Source organism: Chiloscyllium plagiosum, unplaced genomic scaffold (assembly GCF_037043375.1).
Source record: "Chiloscyllium plagiosum isolate Xiang-an unplaced genomic scaffold, Cpla_swu_hap1 HiC_scaffold_27, whole genome shotgun sequence".
NCBI classification, from domain to species: domain Eukaryota; kingdom Metazoa; phylum Chordata; class Chondrichthyes; order Orectolobiformes; family Hemiscylliidae; genus Chiloscyllium; species Chiloscyllium plagiosum.
Window position 1 is genome coordinate 71346052 of NW_028270165.1, and position 10621 is coordinate 71356672.

General features: G+C 41.4%; 1 protein-coding gene across 1 annotated transcript; it reads left to right on the forward strand.

The window, feature by feature from the left end:
- Nucleotides 1–3639: 3639 nt before the first annotated feature.
- On the forward strand, nt 3640–9286 carry LOC122545942 (uncharacterized). Its single transcript, XM_087975405.1, has 4 exons — nt 3640–3727; nt 5176–5452; nt 6205–6275; nt 8865–9286. Exons 1-4 carry the CDS (start codon nt 3640–3642, stop codon nt 9284–9286), a joined length of 858 nt encoding a protein of 285 aa, XP_087831531.1.
- The last annotated feature ends 1335 nt before the right edge of the window (nt 9287–10621 follow it).

Sequence of the window (10621 nt, forward strand, 5' to 3'; positions counted from 1 at the left end):
AAGCTGATTTGATGACAAAATAGAGAAAGAAATTGAGATTCCCAAGTAAAAGACACTTGTTGACAAACATGAAGTTGATAGTTCAATGATAACCAGGGTAAGTTTGGACTGTTCTGGGATAAAGGATTAAATAAATTTCAGAAGCAGAACGAAAGTTTCGAAAGATGGCAAAGCTAACTTTGCTATGCAGCAAAGGCTGTTCAATAGGCATGTAACCAATAAATGTGCAATTAAACGAAAATGCATTGAGTGTGGAGAAGACTTTAAAAGATCATCTAAACTGGACAGATTCAGTTTCACCCGCGCCAGAGACTTGAAAAAGGTTTCAAATACCCGTCCGAGTTGGGAATGTATTGAAGCAGTCACACTGAGTAGAGGCCCTTCATTTGTTTGAAGTATGGAAAGGAATTCATTGGGTGTTCACATATACTAACACATCCGCGGTTTCACACTGAGGAGAAAAGAGACCTTTTAAATATCCAAAATGCGAGAATTTCTATAAAAGTTCGAGTGAACTGAATCTTCATCAACGTGTTCATAATGACGAGAGGCAGTTCTTCTTACCTCACTACAGCACTAGATTCAAGAGATCATCTCAACTCGCTGTGCATGAGCGAGTTCACACCATGCGACACCATTCTTCCGCCGTAAGTGTGGGAAAATATTTATCACTTCATCCAAACGTTTGGCACACCAATGATTCGCCTTGTGAATAGACCACATTCCTGTCTTGAGTGGGGGAAGGGTTTCACTAATTCATCTGAACTGCTGATGCTTCAGCGTCTTCACACTAGAACAACGCCGTTCTTATGCCCTGAATGCCCTGGGAAAGGATTCATTGTCGTTCAATCTGGTCATACAGCAACAAATTCACAAATGAGATCTCATTCATATCTTCTAACACATTGTTGTATGTCTTGGCGTATACAATGAATCAAACATTTTGCAATGCAAAGATGTGCAGATCAGGTGAATTGGCCAAGCTAAATTGCCCATAGTGCTCGTTGCGTTAGGGGTAAATGTAGGGGAATGCGTCTGGGTCCGTTACTCTTCGGGGGGCCGGTATGGACTTGTTGGGCTGAAAGGCCTCTTTCTGTACTGTAGGGAATCTAATCTAATCTAATCTAAATACTTTGAAGAAGGTCTATTTTATATTGGTCATTGAGAAGGTGGCCACAGAGACATCCAAGATGTCAGACCGACCACGCAGTTTCCACTCGTGCAGACAACGGTTCCTATTGCTGTGGCTGGAGGGGTGTCGCCAGGAAAGAGCTTTCCACTTATCTGCTGTGATTTGATTTATTTTTATTGGGGACATCGATGTATATTTTAATGGTAGTTTGATGGAGTTTTAGGGGGACATGAGGAAAAATACATCAACCAAATGACTTGCGAAAGTTCAATTCACTGCCTTTCAGGTTGGTGGAGGAGAAACTCAAAAGATATATAACAAGAATTTAGAAAGTCACTTACAATGTCAATAAATGTCTTCAATATCAGTGATCCTGAAAATAATTCCATTTGTTTTATCTTCCTTTACATAGTCCTACAATGCACACATGTCTTCCCGAAACTATAAGCGTTCTGGGATTGGAAGCCACCGTATTTAAAGATTCGCATTTTTGTTTAGCTCCATGATTATAACAAATCCTGTCGAAGTAATCTCTGCAGAAACACAAACTTCTCAAATATCTGCACTCATCTCATTCAGGTCTTTTATGTATTCTTGATGTAAATTGCTTCATGACTGGGGGCCATTCTTTTCAGTTGCACATGACAGAAGTTCTGGAATTACCTCCTTAAAGTGCTCCCCCTCAATGCCTCCCTTTCCTCCTTAAATACACCCCTGAGCGAATTCCTCCGGGACCAACATATCTGTCACCTGTTCTGGTATCACCGAGGCAAAAAAAACAAAACATTCCCGTCCTGGATACCTGAAATAAAAACCGAAATTGCTGCAGAAGCTCGGCGTGCCTGGTAGTATCTGTGGAAGAGAAACGTTTCTAATTGAGAAAGACAGTTCTACAGAACTGAAGAGACGTGGAAAATTGGTGGAATTTAGATTGTACTCAATGTTATATGATCAGTTTCTCCCTCGTGTGGACTTGCTGATGTCTCAGAAGGGTGGAATGACTGAATGAATCTCTTCCACACTTCTGGCAGGTCAATAGAGTTGGCTCAGTTTGATATCACCAAAGTATTTTCTGCACAGAGCGGGAAATGAATCCCTTGTTATATACTACATCGTTTCTCTGCTTTCGGAATCCAATTTGAAATAGAACATCCTTTCTTGTCCGTTCTGCTGAATCAGACATTTGAATTAAGGTTTGTCCACACAAGCAAGACAAGTACAGTTTCTCTTCACTGTGAACGGGGCTTTTTCCTCACATCTTCCAAAATCGACAAATGTTCAAATACTTTAAAATTAGACGTCTTCTCCCAGCTCTGCAAGAATGGTTGACTCAATTTTCCATCCGTCTGTAAATTTACATTCCCTCTTCATTGCCTGTGAATTGATTTTAAATAGAAAAGCATCAGAGTGAGGACACTCAAAATTACGAAGGCAAGTTTTGAAAATGTGATGAAAGAACCTGATCATTTCTGGGGACATTACTAGGAAAACGTGACCAAGAACACCTATCGTATTGCCATTGAATCACGAATTGTGAAGTAATACACTGGCCTCTGTAGAAAGAGACAAATAGGAGAGGCAGGAGAAGAATAATCGGGTTATTCCTTTCCGACAATAGCACCGGAATGTTGATAGAATCTCCCAAGCCGTTCACTTCCATCAATCAGAAGGACCAGGGCAGCAGGTCTCACACATTTCACTTCAACGCGCACACTCTCCTGTCTTGCGTAACATCTAGTACTGGAGATATCGATGACCAGTCACATCAACGAGTTCGTTCCAGCACGGAAAGAAGACCTTCGGCCCAGAGTCAATGCATCAGGTTCAGTGGCTCTTCTTCAGAACATCTGCATCGTCCCTGCGAGACACATCACCTTCATAACTCAGACATGTTTTTCGGGTGCAAAACACTGCAATGATATTCGTACAAAACTACAGCCTAGTTACAGCAAAGAACGGAGGCCTTTCGATGACGCCTCAGTCCGTGTTACTCTCCCAGTTTATACTGCCTCACCTCGTTCCTCAACAAAGGTGTTGTTACACAATCTTGACAACAGGGCAGGAAAATGAAACTGCAGTCTCTTAGCTCTGTCATCATAGCTCTGACAGAGTGCAGTTGCCTGATTCAGGGGATACAATCACTTAATTCCAGCTCTTCTGAAGCAACCTATCTCTTTAGACTTATACTGGTACAGCTTCTTTCATTCAATCAGGGATCTGTTCTCACTTAACAATAACTTAATGGCGACAGCTTTCACATAAGCAAAGCGTCTCGGAGTTTCACAGGAATTTCAGGTCATATTTAATCACATGACCGAATGCTTGGCCAAAGCGATCAGTTGCAGTGAGTGTTTTCAAGGAGGAAAACAAAGTAAAAGGTTTGCAAATATTTTGGGAGAAAATTCTAGGTTTCAGGGTCCAGGCAGCTCAGCAGGAGGGTATTCGAAATCGGCAATGAAGTGTGTTCGGAATCGGTGTTCTATCCACGTGGGCCCACAGCCAGAAATATGCGGATACTGGAGATCGAAACTAATGATATTCAAGTGTTGGAGAGATTCAGCACATCTGGCAGCATTTGTAGAACACGTTTCAAAGGTGAATCTTTGGAATCGGAGCATTAACTATCTCTGTCTCTGTGAATGCTACCAGCGCTGCCGACTTCCTGATGCGCTTGCTCTTTTAATAAAGGTCTTACAATCTTCTTGTTTATTGACATGTTGTAAAGTGAACGCTAGCTGAATCCACCTGTGCAATGGATAGGGATTCACTTTAACAAACTTTTAAAAAGTCCGAATCTCAGTGTTTCACCCAGAAGAGGTTTTAGCAGCGGTTAAAGGGGAAATAAACAAAGTGCAGTCATAGAACACAAATAGGAACATTCACAAGAGATCACACATCGTTATCTATTGGTAAAATCGTAGATGAAAAACATTCAGAATCCACAACCAACGCTAAACCCTCGTCCAGAGAGGAAGAGCAATGATACTTCGTCAGACTAATTGTTGGAATGGTCGGATTGTCCCTACAGTAAACTCCATCTGAATCCTCTACTGTATGGAAGAATGGGCGATAATCTTATTAAAACATGGAAAATCTTTCTCAGGTTAAATTATGACAGCAGTCAGAAAGGACTGTTGTAGAAACGGTTTGTTTAAATGTCTGAGAAAGTTAATTCATCATGTAAGTTCTGTGCGTTCACCACAACATTCTGACTGGACGATATCATTTTTGTCATCCTGACCTCAGTTGCATGACTGAGTGTAGCCACGTGCTTTAAGGTTCAGGTTTCCTGATCAGATGTTTGACTAGGGTCCCACAGAGGTGCTCAACATTAAATAATCACCAGCCCTATTGAATTAACATGAGGTGGGGGTGAGGCAGGGAGTTAAAGAAACTGATGCTGGGGACAGTGGAGTGGGGAACGCTGTTTTTGACTCCTTGCAGCATCATACCTCCACATTCTTTGTTCAACACATATGACTAAATAAACATGGATCGGGTACCCAGCTCATTACTGCGGGGCCAAGAAGGATTGCACCATGGCTGACAGAAAATGTCCTCACCTTCAACCCAAACCCCTCCCTTTGTTCATTGCGCGAGTGTGGGAGGTGGCTACATATCTAGTTCACAGAGCTTGTGAAGTGACATAAAACTGTCTGTTCCCTGCTCAAAACCTACTTATTCAAACAGTGCACGCCCAGAGACCTTGATTCCACGGGGCTCATTAATCACCTCGTGGACACTGAAAAACAACCCAATTCATCTGAAATGCTTCAGTACAGGTCACGAAAGAAAATCCCAGAATAATTTGTCTTCCCATCATCAAACTATCAGTTCCAAACACGGGAATGATGGGCATCCTCCATGGTTTGATCCTGTATGTTGGTTTACCCTGTGAGTATCGATCACAGAAACAAACATTGCATGAAATTTAAAATACACTGTTGCCGATTTCGTTCACATTACAGGGATGGTCTGCAGTTTTCACTGCGTTGTATCGGTCAGTTCTAATGTCCGCTCATTTCTCTCTGTTTAATTTCCAGGTTATTTCAGTCAGTCAGTGACACAGAGCCCAGTAGCGGTTAATAAGAAGGAGTGTCAGCCTCTCACCATCAACTGTGTTTTTAAAAGTCGTTCTGTTCATCATTTTGAGAGTGGACATTTCTTTAGACAAACGCGGACAGCAACGGAATGGAAGCGGATCTCCAGTGGTGGGAGATTCGTTATGTTCACAGATAAAGCACAAAATTTATTTTCGTTGGAAATTCGGGATGTCAGAGTTGAAGACACCGCCACCTATTACTGTAAAGCTCGATACCGGTACTACACACACAGTGATGGGCCTCGGCTTCCCGTCACTCAAAAACTCTCAATGGAGATTGTTACAGAAACAAATTGACAACTGAGCCAATCTGCCCAGAAAATCCCACATTTCTGCCTCTCAGCTGCAAGTCAACCAATTTGCAATTAGACTGCATTATTGTTTATAAAAAGTGTGTTTCACTGATAACAAGTGCGCTCTGATGGTGATGTCTTTTTTCAAGGCTTGTGTGGGTGAATCGAAGTTAGGAATGATTGATCCCAATTAAAGGAGACTGACGTGAGAAGTCTAACAACTGGAATCGGGATTGCAGTTCAGCTGTCATATCCAACTCCCAACAAGCCCTTGGAAGTTTTACACAGACTTATAGCACTGTGTCATTTTGGAGCAAGACACAGTGAAAGGAGCCAGCTCACATACCTCTTTACAATTAAATTACAAATTCTCCGTCCCCAATAGTTAATTGTGCGCTTGAAGTTCACTTCGCTGTAATGCAGGTTGATATCTTTACAATCTGCAGCAAGCACTAATTTCTTTACTCGATTCTTCTTCGCTGATATGAAGTGAAAATCCAACTCATGTATTCCTGTGCCATTTGAGAGAAGAACAAGAGAAGAACTTGAGTCAAAGGAAACTTGGACACAGAGGATATGGTCTATTTATCTAAATCTCGTGAATAATTAGTTTGTTCAAGCAGGGTGCTGATGATTTTTGGATGCTTTGAGGTACCATTGGTTCTTGTGCAGAGGAGACTGAGAGGCGCATTGCTGTGTTATTATGACCATGTAGATGGATCCGGAACGGCGGTTACTGTCAAAGCTGGTAAGTGACTCTGCATTCCATCTTGCTATTCATTATGTTGCTGAACGATCGATTTATTTTTGTTAGTTTAAATGTAAAGAAAGTAAACAAATATCTTAGAAAAAAATCGCTTCTGCTCCAATGCCGGAGTTGCGTGTCAGCAGAATATGCGTGTCAGGTCTTTGTTTCCTCGGGCGAAAAAAAAGAATGACACCTGGCCCTGAGTCAGCGGTTTCACTGTCCCTGTGGTATCAATGGCCCAACGGGTCAATAGAGGGATACCACCAACATGGCGAACAGGTGCTTAAATGAAGGAGTGCCGACTGTCTGGAATCGATTCAACGAGTTACCTGCGACTGAGGGAGCTCCGTCTGTTGCTTAGGTCTGTAAGAAAGAACTTTGTACCAGGCAGAGATTCAAGCCCGAATTCCAAAAGTTCAACAAAAACATGTAACTCACGAGAAAATCAGAAACACTACTCAGCGAACCTCAGGTATAAGAGGTCTGGCTGTATGCCAAGATGAATTATCCTATTTGAGGAATGGGTGTCAGGAATGATCGACTTGCTATTTCTTTTCAATTCCTTTCATATATGCATTCATCTGACCAATCATACTTCCATTTTACCAGCCTCCGAATTAAACGTGAAACTGTAAAGAATTTTGGTTTATTTAATGTAGGTATTTTGAGAAATCGATTTGTTGTGATTGGAACCAGTTCAAACTGAAGAATGCTCATTCGAGACTGCAAGTAACAATTCATCGAAAGGAATATTTGACAATTTCTGGGGCATCGATCAAATTACAACTCCTCATCAAGCTGTTGAGTGAGTCATACAGAGGGAAGGGCTGGAATGGGTTCTAGCCTGAAATGATAGTTAGACATTTGTTCTCCTTATTTGAGAATGACTCGACTGGTTTTCGAGCAAGTAAAGCTACGCTTCACCAGGCATTCGCTTGGGATAGCGTTATTGTCTTCTGTGAAGCTATTCTGAAGCCTAAGCTCCATTATTTATCGTTTGAAAGAAGCGGAAGTGTTCTAATTTGAGCATATAGAATTTTAAGGGGTAGACATTATATGGAATTTTCTCCAAACAGGAAAGTCTATCCAACGGCCACAATTTGCGATTAAGGGACAGCAATTTGGACTACGAAGAGAAGAATGTTTTTCAGATAAACAATTGCCTTGAATTAGTGGCATTCTGTATCTCAGAAAGTAGTGGAGACCCAAGCGTTAACTGCTATCGCTGGTTCTGTTTTGCATTAGGAGCAGCGAAGCACGAAGTAACTTCATGAAAATCTTAAATACGATGGCCTCGAAACTGGGATGGATGAGACTGAGGTCAGAGCAATAGGCCACTAGCAGAACAAATAAAGTAACAAAGGTGAAGAAATTTGCAAAATGTGGAACTTGCCACCAGAGGAGTTGGAGCATATTGTATTGAATCATTTATAGAAGGTTTTGAAAATACAGGGAGGAGAATGGAATACACCAACACTGCTGCGTTAAATGGGCAATGTGAGTTAGATTTCAGGCAGAAGTGAAAGTTGGCATAAATGAGCAGCAATAAATCAGTTTGGCTGAATTGCCCTGTCTTCAGTTTTACTGAAAAACTGAAAAGATTTCCACTCAGAAAACAATAATTCAATGAAAGTAATTGCAATTGAGGAAAATCTGAAAGGTAGTTTCCAGTGTGTAACAGTAAAACCACCATAGAGACAGTACAGACAGAACCAAACTGAGAGACTGCTGAGAGACGTTTGTGCAGGTTGCCATGATCGCAAGAAAAGAAAAAGGCACAAAGGAAAACCAGAAATCAATTCATACAAAATTGAAATATTTCACGTCAGCTGTGAATGCTGTGAGAAGAAAGTGACGCGATTGGGGACAAAAGGGGATCAAAAATCGGGTATACTCCCATGAACAGAGGTAACATGCAGACAATGATTGAACTAACCAGTGCTGATCAAACCCGTCGTTTATTTTGGATCAAACAAATTATTAGGTTTCCCAAACCAAAGTTTTCCATTTGCCTGCGTTTGGCCTGTATCTGTTTAAACATTTCTGCCCATCATACGTTTCCAAACGATTTTTAAATGATTTCACTATACCTGGCTCGAAGACTTCCTTGGCAATTCATTTCATATACACTCCACGCTCTGTGCAAAATAGCTGTCATTTGTGTCCCTTTTAAATCTTTCTCCTTTCACCTTCACCTAATGCCCCCCAGCTTTCAAGATGATGACACGATGATCGCTGGAGTTTGCCTGCAAACAGAATATGTGGATGCTGTCTTCTTCAGAATCCTTTGTAATATTTCCTACTGCACTTACGTTCTCCACATAGCCCTGCATTTTTTTGCCTGATTCAGTTGCAATCGATTACCAATTTGAATTTTACTGTTGATTCTGTTTCCAGCTGCCGTTTTGGCGATGTATTGCACATCACAAGAAGAAGATATGTAAAAGAATTGCCACCTCATCGCTTCATTGGTTTGCATTCTGATTAAACATAACATATTCAAATCTAATATCAATAAAATGCACTGAATAACTCTCGTGATTTGCAATTTCAACAGAGACTAAATATGTGTTGAATGTCATCCCACAGGTTTCGGTTCCCTGGTGTCCCGGAGTCCACCACTCCAAACCTCTGCTGCGGGTGACACCGTTACATTAAGCTGTGAATACTCAGGGATCTGCCAGTACACAGTTTACTGGTACTGTCAGTCCCCAGGCCAACCTCCGAAATATACGCTTCAAAGACACACCTCAGGAGAGCAGAATAAAGAAAATGCTGCAGGCGGACGAATTTCTGCTTCTCTTGATGCTGCGGCGAAAATCGGTTGGTTAATGATATCCCAAACACAACTAAGTGACTCCGCTGTGTATTACTGTGCACTGAGTCGGCTCTCAGCCCGCACAGTAATACACATTACGGAGAGACCGCACAAAAACCTGAACATGCTAGGAATTACAAACAGAGTGCCACCGATCACGGAGACAGATCTAAAATACCTGAATATGGGGTGATAACAAACACAATAATACACAGCACGGAGAAAGATTTCAAGTAAATGTTACTCAGGGTGGAGTATATTGTTATTGACACAGTAACACAGAGCACGGAGAAACCCGCACAAGAAGCTGAACACGATGGGGTTACAGACACCCAACATCACAAAGCGCAGGGAGAGCTGCACAAAATCATGTTGGCAGAGGCTTGAGGAGGTGGACTTTGAGCTGGGGTCTTGGATGGGTTTGAGCCGGATTGTCTTTATCCAGAATCTGCTCGATTGATTAGTATTGATTGTTTGTTAATGCACTGTTTGTAAAGGAAACATCGTGTTGACGGGAAGAATTCTCGCTTTATGTAAACCAGCGTCTAACATAATGTGTTTCTTCTTTACACACTGTTAATAGAAAATCAATCAGTTAAGGAGATGGCGTGTTACATTTTACACAAGAGGTAAACAGCATGAGCAAATTCGTCAATAACTCGTGTATGCTAATTGAATTATTATTCGAACAGGAAATGCGTGTTGGACAGATGGGAAACAGCAAAAGTTTGAGGACTATTTGGTTTCCAGCTTCATGGGTGGGGATTGGCATGCATACCGAGTAACATTCCTCTGTACTGTGTGAGTTCGTGATTTCAGTTTTCAGTTTATAATCTTTTCTGAAGAAACATAATTCTAAAAATGCATTCAGATATAAGTGGCATGTTTCATTTTCACAAAGCATGTTTCTGAAACATACCCATCTGGCTTCTCTCAGGAACTGTACACAGGAACATTTAACCGAAAGTATATACACTTAAATTGAACACCGACTGTCAGAGATCAGTGATTTTGACACAGCAACACTTCAGGTAATGTTCTGTTTTTTTTCTCTAGTGTTGATCAAAAGCAGGCTCGATATAATTGATTTCAAATTATTTTGAATTTTCACGGTCAGTTTCTTTTAGTTTCTTCAACTACTTTGTTCTGTTTGTGGTTTATGCCATCGTGGGAGATTGTTCCAAAGTCTCTGAGTTGTCGGTTGGTTTCAGTTTGTATTGATTCAGCTGCGGTTTTACTGTTACTCAGTGGGGAGATTTCTCTTCAGCATATATGACCATCCCAATGCCCTCCAATCAATTGTTCGATTCTTTCCCATCTTGTGGGGGGCCTAGCTTACTCTGAACTTTATATTATTAACAACCTGTAGAGCAGGTTCAGGACATTTACCTAATTTGACCCCGCAAATATATGCCCATCACATGAACCTCCCTCCACTTTACACTGAATGATATATTAACAGTTGGAATCATGCAAGTGTCTATTCCTTTCGCCATTCTTTCGCTACCCTGTCCCATCTACTGCTTGC